At 41.4% G+C, this 25,537-nt stretch overlaps 1 protein-coding gene across 2 annotated transcripts in view; it reads right to left on the bottom strand.

Moving 5' to 3' along the window:
- adgrd2 (adhesion G protein-coupled receptor D2) overlaps positions 1-25,537 on the bottom strand; it is a 53,506-nt gene that overhangs the window by 14,074 nt on the left and 13,895 nt on the right. For both annotated transcript variants that reach the window (XM_028578800.1, XM_028578801.1), the window contains exons 5-14: positions 20,916-21,050; positions 19,725-19,830; positions 15,648-15,753; positions 15,507-15,562; positions 15,180-15,306; positions 14,873-14,976; positions 14,296-14,398; positions 11,904-12,057; positions 9,241-9,374; positions 6,556-6,671 (exon numbers count right to left, since the gene is read on the bottom strand). In XM_028578800.1, the coding sequence (XP_028434601.1) occupies positions 6,556-6,671; positions 9,241-9,374; positions 11,904-12,057; positions 14,296-14,398; positions 14,873-14,976; positions 15,180-15,306; positions 15,507-15,562; positions 15,648-15,753; positions 19,725-19,830; positions 20,916-21,050 (1,141 nt within the window). The remainder of the gene's footprint in view (positions 1-6,555; positions 6,672-9,240; positions 9,375-11,903; positions 12,058-14,295; positions 14,399-14,872; positions 14,977-15,179; positions 15,307-15,506; positions 15,563-15,647; positions 15,754-19,724; positions 19,831-20,915; positions 21,051-25,537) is intronic.

Below are 25,537 nucleotides of genomic sequence, written 5' to 3'. Positions count from 1 at the left end.
AAAGAAAAATGCCCCAAACGCTGCATATTTCTAATAATCCATTTGCACATAATCCTATTACATGTACAAAATTAGGAAGATTCAGCTAACGTTTTAATGCGCGTGTATTCAGGGTCGATCAACTACAGGGTTATCTTAACTGTGTTAAAGGGACAGTTTAAATGCATTTGTCCAGGTTTAGAGACATCTCGGAGATGTCTGCCGCCACCCAACTACAAGGAAAGTGATATAGTTATGTTAGTGGTGATCACCGAATTACATTTAAAAAATGTATTGCAAATAATTGTTCTGAATGCTCTGGAAACGTCACAGACCTGTCTGTCGATTGGTTTCATTGGGACCATGTATTTGGTATAAAGTGGCTCCACGGACAACTGCTAACAACAAGATGTGTGGATTGTCATGACCCTTGATGCCTGTGCATATTTATATATTTTGTCAGAAATGCAATCACCTGCATATGGCATCTGTGGCTAAGTTGCTGGAAATGTTTCTTGTATAACTATACAGTAGCAGAATTACTAGACATGTTTGTACTGTCATCCTGTAACCATAGCAACAAGACAGACCTGACAGACCTCTGACTGGCAATAAGTTGAGGCAAAGTGGTTGAAAGAGTAAATGAACGTGTTTTTAATGAAGCACAATGTTTCTTTACTACAAGCTGGCTCATTTGAGGCAAGGCAGCTTTATTTGTATAGCACATTTTAGCAACAATAGATGAAACATTAAAGACTGTTAATTGCAAATGTATTTTGCCCCTAAACTATTCAATGCTTTATTAAGCAACTGCAGTATTTTCAATTCTCTGAAAGACAGGAAGCCAGTATAAAGACCTCAGAACTGGAGTGATGTGGTCCACTTTCTTAGGCTACATTTACATTGCTACGTTTTGGTTTAAAAACGAATATCTTTTGCTACATTTACACCTCGCATGCCCCCTACTCGTTTCAGAGCCCCTAAACCGGAGGAATTTGTAAACACCTCTGACCCCGTTTTGGGTTGGCAGTTGTGTTACAGTCTCAACGGTCGCAAGCGGAGACCTTTGGCAACACCACCACTGATGCCAATGCCTGATTGAGTCATATCGCTCAGAAACTTACCAACGTTACCATGGCAACTACCAGCAACTGGCGGAGTATACATGTTGCCTCCTGTTAATACCCAGTATACGAGAATGTTGATGGTTTGGCCGCGTTACTTTAAACGGAGATTAGTTCTTCGACTGGAGCTTTTGGCTAAAAACTCCACTTACAAAACAAAACATGTAGCCACATGTAGCCACAAACAAAGGGATAACGGCCTTCACGCAATTCCACCGCCTGACTACTTTCTGAGACAAAGAAACGTGGCTTTTTCAAACAAAGAGAAAGGCCTGTCTGTAACTGTAGCAGCCTGAAAGTTCCCACCTCTATGAGAACTCCACGAGGGGAGGTCGTTTCAAACCGTGTCCGAGGTCTAAAAACTACAGACGTTGTAGTTCACACCTTCTAAAGAACTCGGAATTCCCATTGGCTAAGTGGAACCCAAAGGCAGCGTGAATCCATGTCCGGTGGCCGTAATATAAAACTTCACCTCACCCGGTGGCTTCGGTCGCTACAGGTTTGCACGAGAAACGTTTGTGCTGTATTTAGTTCATTTTCTGGACGAAAGTGGACTATTTTGGTGTTCTGGCGAACATCTTGGATCCTGGGAAACACGCGCCCCGTGCTTTCATATCTGCTGAAGAGGAAACAACGTTTTTTCTACTGCCCCTACTACTACTACTACTTCACACCATACAAGTTATGCGTGCTTTACAGTAACCGCAGCCCAGCTGGCGCGCGCATATGTGACGTCATGAAATCGCCGTGACTATTTATACCCGCACTGGTGGTTGCGACACTAGTTGCAGTCTTCTCCTGAACAGCGGTGGCGCTAATGAGCAAAGGCTACCGACTTTGCTCTTTCTACGGACTAGAAGAAGAAGAAAAAGGTAAACAACGGCAGAACCGGCAGCAGCATGCTTCGATTACATTGGATGACCTGCTTCGTCGGATCAAGCCTTTCATTCACCATAAAAGAACTCATCTTAACCCAGTACGTTTACAAGACAGACTTGCAGTCACTCTGAGAGTCCTGGCATCCGGTTGTCGGCGAACTCGTTCATGCCTCCTGTTTCCGCTTTGTCGTGTGCCACTGAAAAAAAAGAGCCGTGCGTGACCTATGCTAGGGCGCCATAAATCGGGCACGCCGGCAGGATATTAGGTGATTTTGACGTCACGATGCCGCGCGCCACCTTCGATGCGGCTAGTATAATTCACTTTTAAGAGGCTTGAGGTTTCTGGTCAGAGAGATATAGATGTTAGTGACTGCTAATGCTGCAATTGTGTTTGAATATGAATTTGAGTTTGAATATGATTTGATTAATGAGTGCTACTGTTGCATGCCTTGGTTATTAATCTGATTGTGACTGCAGAGTCCAATCTATTTCTGTGAAGGTCCTAGATCACGGGAGATTGTTGAATATTTTGTGTTGAGACTGTAGCTTTATTGGAACTGTAAATGCTACACAGCTCCCGCAGCGAGCTGAGCGAGAGAACAAGACGAGCCTCGCGGCGCTGTGCAAACAAAGAGACCGGTTACTCTTTCAGCGAACAGATCAGCTGTTAGCTTACCAGAGAGGCTAAACTCGTTAGCCAAGTTTCTCAGACCTTGGCCGTAACATCACGTTAGGCAAAGAATCCTGAGTGAACGAGAGGAGTGTTTTTTGTTAGAGCCCCGAAAATCAAGACTGTGTTTCCTTTCTCTCTAAGTGTGTTCTTTCTTTCTCCTCGCATGCTAACCTACACACACACACACACACACACACACAAACGTTTGCTAACGGCTAGCCCATAGCCACGTTGCGCTACAACCCAGCACCACTACTGCCCTCTTGGAGTTAAATAGTTTTGTGCAGCTCACTCAAGCAGCCATTTTTGATGTTTTTGTATTGAACTACGAAGGGTCTCACCATGGAATGTCAGTTTGGTTTGAAAGGTGCTGGGGACAGAGACGCATTTGGAAGTGCATTTCCAGAAGTGCTGGGTACAATGATATTGATGTTTTTTTTCTCTTTTGTGCAGGTCATGTTTTGAAAGACGCTGTCCTGTAGATTACTAATGTAACTTATTAAAAATGTATTCAAAAATGTGGTGATCTCTGACACGTTTTAAGAAGAAGAAGCCTTAAGTTTTCAACCATTAGACAGGCATTCTAAAACGCTTAACGTGGTTTAATGCAGGGTGCGAACTACGCAAGCATCAAGGCGTGGCGGCGCTGCGGTGCAAATTCAACTCATGTTTAGGACATGTTAATTTAAAGATTCACAGAAATAATATAAACTTTGGAGGCCATTAATCGGCACGCAAAGTCCTTGAAATCCATTCTGCAGTAAGCGTCATATAGCCATGGTAAAAAGAAAACAAGGCAGTTTAATTAATTTCGGTTTTACTAAGAAATAGTGTAGCGATGACGTTAATTGCACGACCAATTCACCTGCTGCAAGCCCCATCTCCAACCGGGGTGACAACTCAAGAATAAGCTGAAGAAATAATGTCCTCTCTGGCTGAAGATGCTCCTAATCCCTCTTGTTCCTCTCTCTACCGTTAAATTGAAAAAGTCCTATTATTATGGACGATATCTGATAAGCGTTTCTGCTTCATTAGAGCCTATAAGGAAAAAGCTTAACGTGGTTGAATGTAGCAGGACTACCTAAACAACAATCAATGATCACCAAATTTCTCTCTCATATTGCTCATCATAACCACTGAAAAATGTTAAAAAATCTAACCGAAAGTCCTATTATTATGGACGTTATCTGACATTAAGCGTTTCTGCTTCACATTTTCAGCAGGGCGGCGGAGCGGCTGTGGGTTGACTCCCAACGGTTCTCATACGTCCTATAAGGTCCGCAGCAGAGCGGCTGTGTCTGTGCCTGTCCTGTGGGGGGGATAGAGCTTTTTGTGGATTTGTTGGTATCTGTCGATAACGAATTATAGGCCTATGTGTTATGAACTTTATTTTTTTCAACTAAATTGAGTTCGAGGTTTTAAAAAAAAGTGGTGGATACAAAAGGACTCATGAAGAAATGTGGTGGGGACGCGTACCCACCGTCCCCACCGAAATCGACGCCTATGGGTCTCACATCCGGCGGTGCTTCAAAATGACGAAAAATCACTTGAACACCGACAGAAACCGCCGTGACAGCTTCCGGTCCTCCACGCTTCATTCAAACTGTACACTTTTCACAATTAAAAATTAAAACGCAGTATTATTTCTTAGTGCGCTGTGCTGCTGGGTTCGCATCTGACGTAAATTTTTTTTTTTAGAAATACATTCTTATGTATTAGGACTTATCTTCTATAGAAGCTTTTTTTTTTATAATAATAAGTTTTCAACCCCAGAACCTGAATGAGGAGGTTGAGTTTAGTGACGTCAACAACTTGAATTACTAATTCGTGAAATCCTTTTATGGGTGCTTGTGGAGTTTTTCTTGAATTTTTGGGTTTTGTATACCCACACCTCCTCACACACACACACATGCACACACACACACACGCACACTACGTTTGCTGTTTTGTTTTGTTGTAGTTTGTAACAAGTATGTAGGTTTATTGATTGAAGAACTATTGATTGACAATTCATAATTTGGAAGTTAAATAAATTCTATTATACTTTAAATAGCAGTTGTTTATATTTGTTGTAATAAGGGCTGGTTAAACAGGTCAGTGCTCAAATTCCACCCCTTCTTTTGTTCCTTCAAAGATACCAGATAAATTAATCAAATTAATTAAGATCTGTATTTTAAAAGGGAACACCACCAATGTTATGTTAGTAGTTATTGGTCCCTATAACGACCAAATGAGATTTCGGACACTCGCGGTAGATGCGCGGCCAGCATCATGTAGACAAACGGAAAAACAAAAATACTTCTAATACATCCCGGAAACAAACCCAGCACTCAGGAGAATAGTAAAAGGTTGTGTGTATATATATATATATATGTTGCATGTTACATTTCCACTGTTTAGAAACAAAATCCGCTCCATTTTTCCTTTTCAGTTTTTGCGGCTGCTTCTGCTTCCGCTTCTCCTCTGGGATAAGATGGCCACGTTGCATTGTGGTATACGGGAGTAAAATGTAGGGTACATTGTATGTACACTCAAATTAGCAGTGCATTGTGCAGAATAGTGAGTGAAATTAACCGCAGAGAATTTAAACACCTCTACAAAATACACACTATATAGTGCACTATTTCTGTGATAGGGAACGGTGTCGAACACAGCTAGTGTCATAAATGGTGAAAAATGTGGCTCAGTGTTTCCCAAAAAGCCCAAGATGACTTCCTCAAATGTCTCGTTTTGTCCACATCTCAAAGACGTTCAGTTTACTGTCACAGAGGAGTGAAGAATCTAGAAAATATTCACATTTAACAAGCTGAATCAGAATTTCTTTTCCTTTTTTTTATAAAAAAGAAATCTAACCAATTAAACAATTATCAACATAGTGGGAGATTAATTTTACAGTTGACAACTTATTGATTCATCTTTGTAGCTCTTATTGTAACTTCACTGTTGATCCCACGTCATGTTTCAGACACTCATGTTGTAAAGAGCCTAAAAAGAACAAAACACTGCTAGATGGAAGCTATAACACAAAAGCACTCATAAACTAATATGATTAATGGCTGAATGACGAAGATGCAGCGTGCACACAACACATACATGCATTCATAGGCCTAGATTTCAGGGGGGATGCAGGGGATATGCCCCCCCGGAATATTTAGAAGAGGTAGATTGCTCCCCCCTCAAAAAATATGAAAGACAAACCACTCCCCAAAAAGAGGTAAAAAATAACCGTTAAGGGGGCTCAAACCATGCATATATCCTTATTAGGGCTGTTTCTTAGGGTTGATTTTCCCCATAAATTGCATCTCTCTTAACTTTATTGCAGTATTGAAGGAATAACAAAACTGAAAACGAATATTCGAATCCCAAAATCAAAAATCAAACAGCTACCCAACAAATGAATATCCGTATAGTGGATTTTTGGACCCAGCCCTTCTTACCAGTAAATATATGAATTCCAACGATTTCAGACACAGGATATGAAGTGGTTAACACTCAAAAGGTTTCTGGGGAGGAGGACCCCGCAGACCCCCCGGTTATAATGTGTGTGTGTGTGTGTGTGTCTCCCCCCCCCATGATAAAAACTAAACCTACGCCCTTGCATGCAGTTGTGTTGGGACCAGGTGTTAAGCTGATAAGCCCTTCCAACTCCCACAGCAGACTCCCGACGTAAACTCCCAAACGCTCACACTGTCTCTATTGACTGTGGCTGGCTCGAACCGAAAAGGAAACAAGCAAGTATGTGTGTCTGTGTGAGAGAGAGGGAGTGTGAGAGACAGAGTGTGGGCGCGCGGTAGGAAAAAAAAAAAAAAAAAAAAAAAAAAAAAAAAAAGAGCGCACAAAAAGCAGGAGGAGAGGGGGTGGGCGGGGGAGTGAGAGAGGTAGAGAAGCCGTTGTATCTCACCAGGTGAGGTCAAAGGTCTGCATCTTCGCTGCCGAGCTTGGACTGAGCATCTTAGCGCGCCGGCGAGCGCTGGAGACGGTCACCATGACAACCCGGAACAGCACAACTGCGTTGACCTGGGGAAGGGGGTGGCACGACAACAGCATCACACATGACCTCCAGCAAACATGAGACGGGCCGCTGCACATCCACTTGGCCTCAAGGCTCATGCAGAGGAGGGCACGTTTACCCTCCTCCTTAGGCTGCGTGCAAAAATCACACTAAACACTTCTCAGCTGATGCCCTTCATTTCATCTTATCGCTGCTCCTCGCCTATCTGCGATGGAAAAAAAGAATATAGAGAAAGTATATGGAAGCCCAGTATTCAAGAATCTTCTGCGATCTTTGGACTCATCTTGTGTTGTGTGTTGACAGCACTGAGTACGTTTACTCAAGTACTGATTTTCAGGTACTTGTACTTTAGTTGTCTTTTCTTTCCATGCCACTTTCTACTTCTACTCCGCTACATTTCAAAGAGAAATGTTGTATATTTTACTCCACTACATTCATCTGACAGCTTTAGTTACTGCTTGCAACCCAGTCTCACGGCAGTTCGCGAAATGGTCCCGTTATTTAATCTATTAATTTGTGTTCACAGGGCCGTTTTTCTCGGGTTTTTTTTTGTGGTGGCCAGCATGAAAATGTAAACCTACGTATTTAAATGGGAAGCATATGTCGCGATCACAGCACGACTACGGTAGCGAGTAGTATGAAATGCCGAAAAAATCCGCATAAGGAGGTCGGTTGAGGTGGTGGAGGGGTCAAACAATTCAGGGCTTTCACTCCGGAGGCCGTGGGATCGCGTCCCGCTTGTGGCGTTTTGTTTCCCCGTTTACGTCCCGTTATTGTCGCGCGTCCCCCGCGGCCGTGTCCCGCCGTCTGAGGCGTCCTTTCCCCGTTGTTTTTTTCCTAAACCCAACCTCCGCCATCCCCTTATTGTCGGCTTAGTGTCCCGGGGTGTGACGTTTGCTTTCCCCGTTAATCTCAATATAGACCATTTCGTGCTGGCCACCACGGAAAAAATAAAACCGAGATTAACGTGTTGTTGTACACGCATCAATAGATTCAAAATAACGTGACCATTTCACGAACTGCCGTGAGACCGTGTTGTTACTTTACACATTAAGATTTTTGCACACCAAACACATGTAGTTTATAAAATCTGATGTTTTATTAAAATCTAAACTAGCCAACAATATAACAGCCTCCAAGTCCAGCTGGAATGATTTTTCAAGATTTTTTTTTTTTAACTTTTAATACTTTAAGTACATTTTCCTGATGCTACTTACATACTTTTACTGAAATAACATTTTCAGTGCATGACTTGTAATTGCAACAGAGTATTTTTCCAGTGTAGTTTTAGTACGTTTACTTAAGTAAAGAATCACTAGGTGCAATCAGTGGTTAGCACTGTTGCCTAACAGCAAAATGTTAAATGCATTTACAGAGATAGACCTTGTCGATTAAAGAGTAAGATTCCAGACTCCATTAAATAAACAATACTTTTAGAATAAAAGTAATTACGTCACTTCATAACGTTCCCATGGCAACAGGGGGAAATAGCTGCTCTTGTGTGAAGTAAACACAACATTTTTCAACTTTCTGCTAAGATATATGTGACTTTTTTGCAACGAAAATGCGGGGATTATGAAATCATGCAAGCCCCGCATATTTTGCGTGGAAATCGGCAACTTATGCGGCGAAAGTGCGGCATATTTGAAAAAATGCGGCCCTTGCATAAATATGCGGACTTTGGCTGATTATGCATTAAATTATGCGATCGCATAATCACGTTTTTCTGGAGGGACTGATATATATATATATATATATATATATATATATATATATATATATATATATATTTTTTTTTTTTTTTTTTTTTTTTTTTGGAGTCTGGTGTGTTTGGTGACTTTAGGGCTGTTTCATGTTAAACAAAAAGGATCTTACTCTTCAACAAATAAGGTCTATCTCTGTAGGGATCACTTGGAATAACAATATGAGCACGTAAGTGGCAAAAACAGCATTTTAACTGGACAGAAATTGAACGTGTGCCATTGCTCAATAACTTAACTATTTCTCGCTTAATACAACTAATAATAAATACAACTAATAAATAATAAAGACTGTTGCTCAAGTCAGTCACTTAGACACAAAAACAAAGTTATAAAGTTATCCTTTAACACAAAGTGTATGCTGTCCCTGTATGAATGCAGGCTTGATTAAATATATTATTACGGCCCCTTCTTTTTCTTCTTCCTCCTTCAAACATTTTGAATAGATTAGTTTTCAAATATTTTAATAGTCATTTCAAACACCATGATACTCGCAACACAAAACAATTTCAAGGTTTCCTGGATTTAAAGAGTATGATCTTTTCAAAGGCTAAAGGTTGTTTCAAAAAGGTCCACAAATAAACATGACCAAAATACCTATACATATGTCAGTTACAGTACATAGAATTGTAGGGAAGAAAGTACAGGAGGCAGGTGAACACACACACACACACACACACACACACACACACACACACACGCACACACAATGAGATTACATACCGCCAACACACACACACACACACACACACACACACACACACACACACACACACACACACACACACACACACACAGTGCAGCGATTACATACCGCTAAGACAAATATAACAGGTCCCACAAAGGCCCAGATGGTGTCAGTCTTCACATTGAGCCAGCAGTGATCATCTGCCTTGTACTCATCCACTGATACTGCCATTGTTACACCAACTATTAGAACGGGTAGTCCTGGAAAACCAAATGATAAAAGAAAATGAACAGTGGCAATGTTGTGACAACAATATAATCAGCGCGTTTCAATACATATTTAGTCTGTTCTGTTCTCTTATATTTAGTCTGAAGAGGAACAGTGGGCACATCTGCATTGGGAGAGCTGAGAGGGCCACCTTACTGTAATATTGAGTGTCTGTGGTGCTTATTCACACACTGTTCTCAGCGACATAACACACCCTCACAGATGGATTCGGGGGAACGTGAACAGTAGCAGCTGCAGGATGTTTAAAAAAGAAACTGGGTTAAGGGTTGACATCACATCATGTCCACCACACAATGTTTCTTTAAGTAGTGATATAAGTTAACATCAATAAATCATCAGTGGATGGGACAAACAAGCCTAAAAGTCTAAGAGCCCCACTAGCAGCTCCCAAAGGCTTTACATCATTTCAGATTTCACTCTTTTCGGCCGGATGTCCGTCACCTTTTCGCTTTCTTTGTGTCGGAGTTCTAAACTCCGGTGGATTTATGAGGACTATGGTTAACTGCTCCTCAGATCTCTGCAGGGTAAATCCAGACAGCTAGCTAGACTATCCGTCCAATCAGATTTTTCTGTTGCACGACTAAAACAACTTCTGAACGTACACGTTCCACCAAAACAAATTCCTTCCCGAGGCGCTTAGTGATTGGTTTAAAGAAATGCCAATAAACCAGAGCACTGTCAGGATCCGGCTGAGACTGATTGCCTTTGTGCCACTCTTGTGGCCTTTTTGTGTATTTAGGTGTTATTTATGCTTGTTGCTGTGTTCCATGTGTTCGTTGTTACCTGTCTGTCATCTGCCTTTGTCTCTGCCCATCCCCTTATATGGTCTGCACTTCCCCTCGTTAGTTTCCCTCCGTTTCTACTCTCACCTGTTGCTCATTACTGTCTTGTCCAATCCCCTGTCTTTCTGTTTATTGGTCTGTGTATTTCTACACCCCTGTGTTCCTTTGTCTCTTGTCGGTTCATCGCTCTCTGTTTGTCCTGTGAGAGTCCTGTTCGTTTGTGGTTGTGAGTTTGTAGTTGTGGAGTCAAAATAAAGTATGTTTGTTCTGCAATTCTGCCTGGAAGAGGTTTGCATTTGGGTCCACCTGCTGAAACCGTGACAAGCTCGTTTTTTTCCAATCTGAGTTTTCTGTTGCACAATTAAGGGTGTTTTCACACCTGTAGTTTGTTTGCTTTGGTCCGAATCAGTTGGTGAGTTTGTAAACTTGGAGCGATTTGCCCTCGGTTCGGTTTGGTTTGGTTTGGTTCCACACCTGGAAAGATTCAAGCGTACCAAAATGCGTCATTATAAATCAGGCAAGAACGTCCAGCCCTCTTGTTGGTCGGATGTGTCTGGGGGGCGGGAGCAAGAAAGTAAATACAGGAAGAAGGTCCTGTGTCCTGGTCTAGTCCTCAAACCAGCTCATTTCATTAAAATGATCAGACGTTGTTTCGTCGTCTGCTCTGGTCACCGAGACTTCGCTCTGCTCTGCCGGCGTCTGTCTCCAATTGTAGCGGCAGCTGGTTTGAGCGCGGAGATACGAGCGACGGACGGCAAGCTTGACCGCAGTCTATTTCTGTGATAGAAACACGGCAAGCTGCTACAGTTTGTTGCTCTGCTGCATCGCAGCTTGCTAAACACGCCTGACTACAGGAGACATCAGCTCAGACTTACGGAGTATGTATAGTTGGTGCGGTTCGAGTACGGATCACGTTCTCACCACAAACGAACCGCTCCAGAGTTTGATTGAAAGCGCACCGAGGGCAAACAAACTCTAGTTCGATTCAACCGAAATTTACCGAACAAAAGGCTGTCGGTGTGAAAACACCCTAAAACAACTTCTGAACGTACACATGTTCCACCAAAACAAGTTCCTTCCAGAAGCTATTTTGCAGAGGCACCGTCACGATTGTGATTGGTTTAAAGAATTGCCAATAAACCAGAGCACGTTTTTCTCATTTCACGAACAACCCTTCCACTATTAATCGCAATGTTTATTTTTATGACTCGATCCGTAGATAAACTGGTTGCTGGACGCGGAGTATCGCTGAACCCACGGACGGAGCTATTAGCATGTTGTTTGAATCACGGGTGGTAACATGGATACGATTATTGCGGTTATGAGGCTCATCCTGTTTTGGATCATTTTCAGGATATGATGTTTACATGGCACACAGAGAAATCATGTTATTCATATCTCCATACAGGCTCGCCGACAGCTGTCTGCTCTGAGCGCATCTCTCTCTCTCTCTCTCTCTCTCTCTCTACGCTTCAGTGAAATATTTTCATGATCTGGTCATTATGATGCGATAAAAGTAAGCTAGGAGCACACTCTCATACATATTGAATATTATAAGAACAGCTGCTTTCTGGTGCAGTAAACCGATTCCATGGGCAGGCGGGCGATTCTTGTTTCGGCACCAGAACAATGCCGGGAATTAAACGTCGTTGATATAGACTACCACATCATAATTCAAACTCCAACTTGACAAGTCAGTGAAGGGAGATGAGAGTTTACCCCAGCCGATGATGTAGTAGAGCTTCATCCTGTGGTCCTCGCTGATGTTGACGGACACGACTTTGCTCCAGAGCAGCAGGCCCTCCACCAGCATCCAGGAGAAGGAGGCCATGAAGAAGAGGTGGAGTAGTGCAGTCACCACGAAGCACGCTGCCTACAGCATTAAACACATACAGTACAAAGGTGTTTTGTGCACTGGGTCTAGAGCTGGCCGTTAAATAGAGAAAATCAAATATTTTTTGACAAAATACATTGATGTCGATATTGCGGCAATATTGGAGGGTTGACTCTTGGTACTTTCCCACAATATTTACACAATGAGAGTTTTGATAAATAATCACCATTTATGTGGATACAGTAACTAAGTAACGTTATCCTGTTCCCACCATGCATAACGTTTTTTTGTCAGGCATTACAACACATCTGTTGATAACAATTTGTAAATGGGCACAGAGGAGCAGCAGCTGACATCAGCTCTGCTTTGTTCTCTGCTATGTTCACAGTAGGCTTATCAGTAAACACGTGAAATTTAACAGTCATGTCCCAGAAATGCTTGTTACTAACTTATCTCTCAGAAGCTCATTTCCCGGAGCCCTTATGTTTTCTCGCCACGCAGTTTTCCTTGGATGCACCTAAATCATTGCTGCCGCTGTCACCTGTGGTCCTGCTACGTCCTACTATGCCCTCCTACAACTACTATTTCTAGTCATAATTCCATTATCTTAATTGTAACTGTAATTGCCACAGTTCATCACACCCCCAACCGGCACCTGTCTGAGGTTTCTCCCTAAAAGGAAGTTTTCCTCACCACTGTTGCACTAAATAATCGCTATTGGGGGAATTATTGGAAATGATGGGTCTTTGTAAATAATAGAGTGGTCTAGTGTCTGTAAAGTGGCTAGAGAATACTCTTGTTATGATTTGATACTATAAATAAAATTGAATTGAATTGAACAGTGAACACAATTTGATCCTTAGAGGATTGATCGATTGAAGAAAGTGCCCAGACTCCCTTAAAAGGAACGCCGCTTTGAAAGTTGGGGGTTAGGGGGAAGCTCTATAAACTTTGTGAAACGCTGTCTACCACAAATTCATACTTAATGGTGCCTTGTTGCAAATGCGGCAATTATGATTTGCTACATTTAGTTATTTCTTACGTTGAGTAAAGAACATGTTGTCTCTCCCAGCCTGTATAGCTGCATATGAAGTCAGCTGCTCAGATGCTACGCGGAACATGCCGTTATTTCTTACTTTTCTTCCGTGTTGCTTTTGTTTTCATGCATTTCTGTTGAATAACACAGCTGTCATGGACATAACAGATCAGTAAATAGAGATGTGTCTCCTTCAGCCATCACGCTACTTAACTGTTGCAACAACCTGAAGCCTAGGGTTTTACAAAATGCTTCAGCATAATATTTTAACGTTACAAGAAAAACTAAACTGACATATAGCCTGGTCAAGTATACAGTTAAAGAAAAATCTGTCTCTACCTACACACTTATACTCACAGCTAACACACACATGACAGGCACTATCACAACACTGGATATGCTTTTATGGGAATGCCATGAAGAATGCAATGTATAGGAACATATTACCACTGCATTTAACAAAGATAACAAGTGAGATCAGTTTTAAAAAGAGACTAAAATTAGCAATTACTCAAAAAGATATCATCTTAAGCTGCATATGATAGTAGGGTTATGAATGTGGGTTAATTCTGTGTTGTTTATGTACTATATTTTATTGATAATGTTGAATTATGAATTAAATAGTGTTTATTTATTGTACTGACAATGTGGAAGTATTAATGTAACATTGAATGTCTTGTTTTTTTTAAAGTGCCCATATTATGCTATTATACTATTTCAGGTTCATAATTGTATTTTGAGGTTATACCAGAATAGGTTTACATATTTTTGTTGTACTGCACAGTGCTGCAGACCCTCTTTTCACCCTGTGTGTTCAGGTCTCTGTTTTAGCTACAGAGTGAGGCATCGCATTTCTATCCCATCTTTAGTTGGGGTCAGAAGTGTTTCCAAATGACTCCGGTTTAGGGGCTCTGAAACGCCAGAGCAGGGACGATGAGAGGGGCAAACGTAGCAAAAGATATTCGTTTTTAAACCAAAACATAGCAATGTAAATGTAGCCTGATAAAAACAGCTGGTTTTAGGCGTAGCAAACCGTTGCAGCAGGCGTATGGTTTTGTGCGTACTATGGAATAGAATCCTGCCGGCGCCACTGCCTCCAGCCAAGTCTTGTGTGTTCTAAACTCGGGCTGAGAAATGTGATTGTCTACGAGCACATTTTTGTTTTGAGAAGAACGTAGAAAGAATTTTTTTTTTATCTCATGAATACTTACACTTCAAATGTGTCATGAGTGGAGTCTCACCTCATTGGCAGATGCCCAATCACTGCACATCAACAGCAACTCAGCTAGGCCCAAAGCCACGATCAGGTTCTTATGGACGGTGGTACGGTCGGATTTAGGGACACTGCACACACACGCACACACGCACACACACACACACACACACTTTAGAATATTGAGTGAAATCTGACATCATCTTCAATTTCATACGCAACACCTCCGTGCGGTCCATTGGTAAATAAAGACAAACAATTTGACTGTGGTCCACAAATCCTCACAAAATATCTACCCTCCCCTAGCCACTTAATACCCGAGTACACACCACACACACACACACACACACACACACACACACACACACACACACACACACACACACACACACACACACACATCCATCCATCCATGTAAACACACTCAGCATACTATATTTGAGTGAAAATCTCGTAATAGTTCTCAGGATTTTTCAAGAATGTTGTCACTGCGGTGCTGTTTTTTTTTTCCTTTTTATTTATTGATGTGAATCTGCGAGGGTTGTATGAAATGCTTTTCACCCTCTGCGCTTCACAGAGTGCACTCTGAGATGTGTGTGACTCACCCCACAGCGATGAAGAGGATGAAGGTGAAGAGGAGGCCACACAGAGACACTCCACAGCCGATGAACGTCAGCACTTGCAGAGCTTTTTCGTTCTCCGGGCTCCTCTGGCATGCACACACGCACACACACACACACACACACACGCACACGCACACACACAAACACACAAACACACACACACACACACACACACACACACACACACACACACACACACACACACAAAGGATGAGCTGTAAATAGCAGCGCATACTGTAGATGAAAGTCTAGCAAAATACACAATGATAATTGGAGAAAGCAATGTTACCTGGGCTTCATAAACCTGCAGCAGCAATGCAAAATTGGTGGTGTGGTTGCAGTAGCACACAGTGTATCCATATTCTTTGGAGACTACATCACAGCCTTTGGTATTCCACCACCCACCACCCTCGGGACTAGTGAGACACAAACAGCACATTCTTACATATCTACATGCACACAGGAATGCCAAAAATGACAATGTTCTGCTGTCCAAAGGTTTTTGCAGCATTTGTCCCATTCTTTTGATGAAACAGGTAAGATAACTTTGGTATTACAGAGAAGTATGAGGCCTCCAAATTGCCCACACTTTTTCAAAACGTTCATTGATACTTACGTGAGATCAAAATCCCAGAAGGCACACACTGGATCGTACACAGTACCAGTGGGATTCTGTAATAAATATCGAAAAGTATATGAGGAATATGATATTTAATTAAGAAAAAAGAATGGTGGAGATTTGGGAGATTTTGCTAACCTGTACTCTGTGCTGGAGCTGGAAGCGAACTGCTGTGCTAACCGGCTGATCGTCTCCCAGCACTGTGGTGGACATGACAGAAGAGCCCAGGATGGTGCCCAAATACCTGGTTATGGACACAAATTCACACATTAAAAAAATGAACGCAAAGAGCAAGCTATACCCCCAAATGGATGAATATTTAGAATATGTTTTACTATAAGAAACAAGAAAGAAAGAAAAAAATATAATTTACATTTGTTTTTGCAAGTAAATTAGTAAGTGGTCTCGCATTGCCAGACCTTCCTCCACAGCACTGCAAAGGAGGGTCTGGCTAGTCCACATAGCATTCCGGGGGTGGGAGAAAAACGTGCTCTGGTTTATTGGCATTTCTTTGAACCAATCACTAAGCGCCGGACAGAGCCATGGTGCCGCTGCAATATAGCCTACTTGTTTTGGTGGAAGGTGTACGTTCAAAGGTTGTTTTAGTCGTGCAACAGAACAATCTGATTGGACAGATAGTTTAGCTAGCTGTCTGGATTTACCCTGCAGAGATCTGAGGCGCAGTTAACCATAGTCCTCATAAATCCACCGGAGTTTAAAATTCCAACACAAAGAAAGAGGAACGTAAACGAAATCCGGAATTATAGATTTAGATATAGACTTATTAGTAAGTTATTCCTTGAAAACACGTTTCTTAACACAATGATTCCGGTTTCTCATTAGCTGAAGGTTCCCTTATATCCTCCTCATATATATATATATATATATATTATATCCTTTGATTTGTTTAAATTTCATATATATGTAAAAAACGTTTCAAACACAATATGCTAGCTTTTTTGCAGCTCCACCCACCAGATGCAAATAATTAGACAAAATCTCATTAAAGGTCCCATGGCATGAAAATTTCACTTTGAGTTTTTTTAACATTAATATGAGTTCCCCCAGCCTGTCTGTGGTCCCCCATTGGCTAGAAATGGCGATAGGTGTTAACCGAGCCCTGGGTATCCTGCTCTGCCTTTGAGAAAAGGAAAGCTCGGATGAGCCGTTTTGGAATCTGCTTCCTATGAGGTCATAAGGAGCAAGGTTACCTCCCCTTTCTCTGCTTTGCCCGCCCAGAGAATTTAGCCCACCCATGAGAGAGAGACATCATGGCTTTCAAACGATAAAAGTGGCAGTTGGTCAAGGGCACACCCCCACCCTCCACCTTGCCCCTCCCACTCTCCTCCTCAATAGCTTCAGACACAGAAATGGCACATCCTAAGGAAAGGTCATTGCGGGACTGGCTCTAGTGGCTGTAGTTCTGCACCAAAGCTGAATTTCGGGAAAGAGAATTCAGATACAGTATTAGGGGACCACTAAGGCCTATATAAAAGCATCCAAAGAGCACCATGTCATGGTACCTTTAACATAAATAATATGGAATATTTAAATGAGTTTCCAAAATCATCCCTAGTTTAGCACTGTCCAGTTTGCATGTTAATATTGTAGCATAGAGTAACTTAACCCTTACCCTGTTATGTAGTTTGATACCTTTATTCCACAAGCTAAAGTAGAACTTTATTTTAACGAGGTGTTGAAAACGTGCCAAGCATCTTAAAGGTGCCCTGCTACACAAAAACGTTTTTATTTGTATTTTTTGAAATATGTCAGGTCCGTTTGTGTTATGTCGTGAATGTGAAAATGAACATTAATGAATATTAAAGATCTGCTTTATCATGTGGACAAATATCATGAGTCAATTTTATTTTTATTTTTGTTTTGGGGAGAAAATTGTGTGTTGTCTTTGCCGTAACTTCAAAAGCTGTAGAGAAGCCAAGGCAGAATATCGTAACATCAGTTAAGCCTACGGTTCTTTTTCTTAGTTTCATGGCGCTTCAGAATGCTCAAATTGAGTTAAGGTACTCTGTAAATGTGCTGCCTGTGCTGCACACACACACACACACACACACACACACACACACACACACACACACGCACGCATACAGAGCAGAGGACGACGCACATATACCTATGGGAAAAATACCGCTACGCTCGTTACTGTAAGTAGGCTACAATAAAACCTACAAGTAAATACGTATCAATATCCACTCACCTGTCTACAGGCATACACATGTAGGAAGCTCGTCCACCGCGCTCTTTACACAAACACAGCTCTACTCTACTCTAAATAGCGAATTTTGACAAACAAGCTAAAACAAAAGCTGTCGGTTTGTAGTCTAACTGTTTATCTAAGTTTGCCACAAATCTTGAAATGTGGACAAATTCTTGTGAAGTTAACTGCTGGCTAAACTAACCATCCTCTCTGCAGAGCATTTATGAATGTATTATAAGATCAAAACAAACCAACGTGGTCACTTAATATGCACGTGAATGACGGCATCTTTATGTTCACGTCTTCATTCTTGAAATGAGTCTAAATTAGTGCCTCATATCCAAACAGAAGAACATGCTTTATATGCATTAAAACATCAAAACACTCTCATGCTTAATTCTGACGTCTGTCAGAGTGTGTGAATCAATCATGCGACTGCCTGTGTGGTAGTATGAGTATGAAATACAGAAAAAAATTATTGATACTGTATATCATTTTCATATGATGTTGATACATGTGAAGCCATTTGTATCATAGTGAGTCCAATAGGATTAATATTGCTTACATTTTAAGTAAAAATTATCATTGTTATCTTAACATTGTGCTATAAAATAGAAGTTACGGTCATTTTGTGGGCAATGCTAAGGCAGAATACAGTAACTTCGGTCAAATTTTTTTGTAGATAGATTAATACAGGTATACACTACAAAATGTGAAAATTACAATATTATACCTATAACTCAATTGTCAGGACATTAAGATAACTTTAAAGTAATTTTCCCAATTTCACACTCTGGTGAGTTAAGGTCTTTTGGCTTTGTAGGGCAGAATAGGTAAGGAGGTGGATTAAACAGAAAGTCAGTGTAGTTCTGGAACATATAGTGCCTGATTCTAGACAACAACAAACATTTTGGGACATGAGCAGACTGAAGTCACAGAAATACGTGAAATGACCACAACCTCTTAACTAGGGCTGCACTATATGAGGGAAATTTCTAACTGTGATTATTTTGACTGATATTGCGATTTGATTCACAATATTGGAGGGAGTGATCATTTTCATATCATTATTCTTATTTTCATTGAAAAATGTTAAAATTAAAATAATTAAAATGATTATAGTGTGATTTTCTGTACCAAACTACTTTCTTTAGCCTGTAGGATACGAATTGTTGGCTGGGACGTATGCTTTGACACATAATTTGCCTTTAACAAATGTTGCGCCCCACCTGCGATTAGGATATTGCACTAGTCCATATTGTGATTTGGATAAAATTGCGATTAATTGTACAACCCTACTCTTAACTGTGCATTACATGGTGGTAGCAAGTCATGTGTTAAAATTACGTGCCAGCACCAAGGAAACAATGCTAATGGAAAGTCAATCAGGATCCTTTGTCGTGGTAGACATAAGTAGGCTATGTCTGGTTCAACACAGCCCCTTCTCAACGTCAGGTGAGTTGTATAAAGAGCGATAAAGTCCGTGTTGGTAGGAATGGGTCAAACAAACATGGGACTTTTACCCAGAAGGCCGCTGTTCATGTCCCGTGTGGAACCAAAAGTCAACATTGACTTTTTTGATTAACCTTTAGGTAAATCAAAGGTAAATCAAAATATGTAACACGTAGCCAAGGTAACATACTTAACTTAAGTACTTATTTTGACCCCAAACCATGTTCCTTTCCTAAACCTAACCAAATACTTGGGTTGCCTAAACCTAAATTGTTTCCGTGGTGGACGTCATTTTATCACATTACGTGCCATCTACACATACAGTAATGCGGTGATAAGAGGTCGTAGTCATTTCAACTATTTCTTTCAGGTCAGTTTTGAAAAAAGTGAAGGCCTAATCAATACTTTGGTGGACAAAACCACTTTTCAGTTTTCATTATATGGTGTACAAAACATGCACTACTGTGACAGGTGTGGTAATGTTAGGCCTACAGTAGAAAATGACATGAATTAAACAAAAAGCATTCCTTTCCATGCTTGTAGGTTACCTCTGGCTGCCATCGGTGACAGTAGGGACCATGGTGATGTTCCCCTCTGGATTGAAAGGCTGCAAAGAGCCGTACCACATGTTGACCAACGTGAGCTTATGGAAGCCTGCACATTCAACACAACAGCAAGATGAGGCATTTCTTCAGCTTGCAAAAGACAGACAAAAAAAAAAACAGAACTAAGAAAAATGTAGTTTGTTTATTTAGGATCACTCAATTTTCAAGAGAAATGGTTACCGCAAAACCAAACAATGCGCCTCCATCTGCACTTTATTGCAAGACCTTGGGAGTGTAATTATGCTATACATGCATTCACCTCAAGTTTGTCATTGACTTGCAAGACTTAGGTTAATGAAATGTCTCCTCTCTTTGCAAAAACTCATCCTTGTGATAGATGAGTCTGTTTATGGGAGTGGCTCAGTCTGTAGGGAGTTGGGTTGGGAACTGGAGGGTACTTTTGGAGGGTACCAAAGTGTGGACTGGTAGCTGGAAAGGTGCCAGTTCACACAACTGTCTTTCTCCTTGAGTAAAGCACCAAACCCCTAGTCTCCAATTGCCAGACCCTCCTCCACAACGCTGTGGAGGAGGGTCTGGCTAGTCTACACGGAAAAACGTGCTCTGGTTTATTGGCATTTCTTTAAACCAATCACAATCGTCTTGGGCAGTGCTAAGCACTGGCGGGAGCAACGGTGCCTCTAAAAAAATAGCCTAGGGAAGGAACTTGTTTTGGTGGAACATGTGTACGTTCAAATGTTGTTTTAGTCGTGCAACAGAAAATTCAGATTAGACAGATAGTCTAGCTAGCTGTCTAGATTTACCCTGCAGAGATCTGAGGAGCAGTTAACCATAGTCCTCATAAATCACCAGGAGTTTAAAATTCCAAAACACAGAAAGAGGAAGGTAACGGACATCCGGCCAAAATGAAGGACATCTGGCAGAATTTCCTGCGGCACCTGAACAATCCCGGACCTGTCCATTGACAGCTGCTGCCCCGTCACTCTGACATCCCTCCATTTGTGCATTAATAGGTACAGCGCATGTGTGTCTATTCCAGGCCTGTGTGTAATTCTTGTGTGTGTCTTCTAAAGTGTGAATTTTTTATAATTTCCCTTGCAGGATTAAGGGGATTAATAAAGTATAAATTAGTATTAGTGCAAGTGGATAATTCATAATTTAATGGCATTATCCTACCATTGTTACGGAGATCTTGTATCTTCTGATGTGGGACTGAAATACAGTCTAGGTTGGTGTGTTTCCCTGTCTCAGGCCCACAGAAACTTGAGCCTCTGGATCCTTCCTGCAGCATCTGCTGCTGCATCTCCAGTTCTGAAGAAGACAGGACAACAAGGAGAAAAGAGTTACTGTTCAATTTCTCTGCATGAAGAGTCTTGAGAAAGTGTATACTGTCTTAAGTCACATTATTAAAAGGAGACATTTTTAGGTTCATACCTGCATTTTGGGTTTCTACATCCCTACCTTGCACGGCAGCTGGATTCTCACGATATCACGAGATCATGCAAGAATCACAGGATCACGTCACATGAAAATCCATCTTGCCTTGCTTTCAGTAATGTGTCTGTGTCTGAACTTCCAGCTTACTGAAACCAATCAGTGCTTAGAGAGGAGCTACTGGCAGCTACGGGCATTGTTTACGTGTGTAATGGCCGGGACTGTTTGTTCAAAACGATGATGTCTGATGTGATAGACAGATCATTGATCATTCATCCAATCACTAAGCCCCCCCCTCCCAAAAAGTCTGCAATTGGCTTGCGAGAAAAATACGGCTTCATTACAAGTGTGTCTGATGTTTTTGGTAAAGAATGTTTTTTTTCTTTACCCTCAACAAAGAAAAAATGTCAGAAAAAGGATACAAGAGGAGTTAGGGGACTTTCAGTTGTGTGTGTGTGTGTGTGTGTGTGTGTGTCTGTGTGTGTGTGTGTGTGTGTGTGTGTGTGTATGTATGTTTGCGGGGGAAATGTTGAGCAAGTAGAGCGAAAATCTCTTTCTTTCTAGAGTTTAATATTATATATAGAGCTGCCTTTGGCTTGCGAAAAAATACGGCTTCATTACAAGTGTGTCTGATGTTTTTGGTAAAGACTACTCCATCCATCCATCCATCCATCCATCTTCGTCCGCTTATCTGGTGTCGGGTCGCGGGGGGAGCAGCTCCAGCAGGGGACCCCAAACTTCCCTTTCCCGAGCCACATTAACCAGCTCCGACTGGGGGATCCCGAGGCGTTCCCAGGCCAGGTTGGAGATATAATCCCTCCACCTAGTCCTGGGTCTTCCCCGAGGCCTCCTCCCAGCAAGACTACTCCTTTGGCTAATAAAGTAGAAGAGGATCTAGACCGCTGGTGTGCCCTGCCTCTGTCACTGACAGCTCAAATAAGCTTAATTTAAATCATTGTTTTGCCCAAGTAGAGGATGCATACCCGACCTGAGCCTGACGGGACCTGACGGTACCCGACTGTACCCAACAGGCCGGGCCGGTTTCGGACAGATATTTAAAAATTCGGGTCGGGCTCGGTCACATCAGCGCGATAAGGCATTGAACATTTTAAATTTAAAACAGCTTATTATGTAGGTGTGTTAACGTGGGCTTGTTGTCCCGTGTGAGCGATGATGCGCTCATCTGTTGACATTTCCGAATGCCTTACTACAGTTGCTTAATAAAAGCGGGCTTTCCACACAAATAAACTTAAATTAGTAAATTAGTATGATAAAAAAAAAACAAGATTTTAACTGTGTTGGGCTCAGGTCGGGCTCAGACATAAATATCTTAATGCTTGTCGGGCTGGGGTCGGGTTCGGTTACTGCTCTGTTGGACGCGGGCCAGCCTCGGACAAAAAAATGTGGCCCGATCCGCACTCTATGCCCAAGTTCTCATATATTTTGCAGCATATTCCTGTACTCATTACAAAAGCATATTTTTGTTAAATTAACCAAATTAGATTAGATAATTCCTGTGGGGAAATATACCCGTTCATACCCGGAAATCAGCCCTGCAACTCCCCAAACGTACAGGTGGGCTAGCCCTACACTGGGCAACCAACATTTGAAAAACCTAATGGAAGTGCAGCAGTTCTGACAATGCTTGGAGTTCTTTGGAAAAGCCAGCCTCACAAATTTTGTTACATTCTATGCTACGCTCCCACTCTCTCTCCCTTCCACATTTGTTAACACCAATCCAGTCGTGACTAACTCTCTCAAAAGATCGATCGAATTTAGAAGACTTTGGACTGCAGAGACCTTGTAATCTTCCAATACTCACCGCAGCTTTTTAAACCTCCAAGTACAGACTCAGCATTCAGAACTTGGTTCAATAATGGCATAGGAACTACATTATTATGGATTTGTCTGAAGACAGGATTTGCTCATCTTTTACTGAGCTTTGCTCAAAATATCACTTATCTAACTTTCGCGTGTTTCTTTTTTTTCTAATTGAAAGATTTTGTCAAAAGCAAGTTTTCTCACTAAGGTCCCGTCAGGCTCAGGTCGGGTATGCATCCTCTACTTGGGCAAAACAATGATTTAAATTAAGCTTATTTGAGCTGTCAGTGACAGAGGCAGGGCACACAGGCGGTCTAGATCCTCTTCTACTTTAGTAGCCAAAGGAGTAGTCTTGCTGGGAGGAGGCCTCGGGGAAGACCCAGGACTAGGTGGAGGGATTATATCTCCAACCTGGCCTGGGAACGTCTCGGGATCCCCCCAGTCGGTGCTGGTTAATGTTGCTCGGGAAAGGGAAGTTTGGGGTCCCCTGCTGGAGCTGCTCCCCCCGCGACCCGACACCGGATAAGCGGACGAAGATGGATGGATGGATGGATGGATGGAGTAGTCTTTACCAAAAACATCAGACACACTTGTAATGAAGCCGTATTTTTCTCGCAAGCCAAAGGCAGCTCTATATATAATATTAAACTCTAGAAAGTTAGATTTTCGCTCTACTTGCTCAACATTTCCCCCGCAAACACACACACACACACACACACACACAACTGAAAGTCCCCTAACTCCTCTTGTATCCTTTTTCTGACATTTTTTCTTTGTTGATGGTAAAGAAAAAAACCATTCTCTTCCCTTTCGGTGTTTCATGAGTTGCGTGAGGGTGGGATGAAGGTTTCAGAGATGCTCTGTTTTGTTTCGTACTGACATTGAAAAATGAAAACATAAATAAAAAGATTTGAGCACAAATAATTGTGTCAGATCGTATTTCCTTTAAAATATATATTTTCCTCATGTCATAATGTCAGGTTTCTGTGCTTCTCACCAGACATTTTTTTTAAATAACAACACTATGAAAATAACAGTAATGGTTTGAATTTTAATCAAGATTGATTAATCTGAGCTGGAACAGTGTTACCATGGCAACTTCAGCATAGTTCTGCTGGGTTTTAAGAAGCCAGTACTTTATTTTATCTCAGAAAATTGGACACCTTAAAAGAAAAATTGAGGTTTTAGGAGTTCCATGAACAAATCTTCACAATGCAAGTGGCTAGTGGTGTGATATGTTGGATTTCATTTTGAAGGTTTTTCTCAAATTCTGCCTCCCTCATTGTATGTAAGTGGTGGTGGACAAAACACAGGAACACTTTTCAGTATGATCTAAGGTGTAATTTCCACTGGGGACAAATGGGGACATGCCGCCCCACCCATTTTATAAAATCCCGTTTGTGTTCGCCACACTTTCAAATCCGTTTGATATTATTTTATTCCTTGGGGATTGGCCCCTATTTTAAACAATAAAGAAAGTAAGACATCTTTTAATACTATTCTTTCTGAAAGAATTTATCATAATGATCAACTTAATAATAATAATAATAATAATAATTATTATTATTATTATTATTATTATTATTATTTTATATATATATAATTTTGTATCAAAATAGTCCCTAAACTTATGTAGAAATGCAGGAAATGGGATTCAAATAGAAAACATGCTACGGTGGCCCTGAGATGCCACAACACGCAACATTAAGAAAATGCACACAAATAGACAACAGCACTCAACAATAAGAAAACACACGCAAATAAACCACAGCACGCAACAATAAGAAAACACATGCAAATAGCCCACAACGGAAATGTTTCCAGGGGACACTTTTAAGTGATGCACACGTGCCTCAACCATTGGTGTTTCCGGTACATAGACAGACCAACAACAGGACAATTTTTTAAAAATCATCGTCATTTTATTCATCACTAAATTCACTTCTGAGAACGATTTAGGCAAGAAATGAACTGTTTAGATGTTGAATAAAGGCAATATAGGCAATTTGCTTCAAAGTTTTCGGAATTGAGAAGCTCCATAAAGCGCCTGCCGGGGCCGCTAGCTCGTCGCTCAGACAGTCATGCTCGGAGACCTCGCTGTAAGCTGGAGGTCTCTCAGACCACTCTCGTAAATAAGAGGCTTTTATTTCACCGTTTACAGATCGTTTGTTTAAATATCACAACACATGTCCATCATAAGATTAACGGGAACTTGTGGTTAGCTGCCTTTTCGGAGTTAAACTCCACAAGCGCCTCCAGGCTTAACAACCTCGCTGGCTGGGCCGTCTCTCACACACACACACACACACACACACACACACACACACACACACACACACACACACACACACACACACACACACACACACAGACTTGTTTAAATTATGACATAAGCTATATACATTATATTTAGTATTTAGTTCATACTTTTTTTGGTGTGTTTGTTTTCTGATTTATTAGAAGTTGAGTTTCAGTCTGCATCATAAATTAACAGTTGTACATGAAGTGGTAACATGCTAGACTAAAGGGGAGACACCCACCTT

Source organism: Perca flavescens, chromosome 5 (assembly GCF_004354835.1).
Source record: "Perca flavescens isolate YP-PL-M2 chromosome 5, PFLA_1.0, whole genome shotgun sequence".
NCBI lineage: Eukaryota > Metazoa > Chordata > Actinopteri > Perciformes > Percidae > Perca > Perca flavescens.
This window is presented reverse-complemented; position numbering and strand designations above follow the sequence as displayed.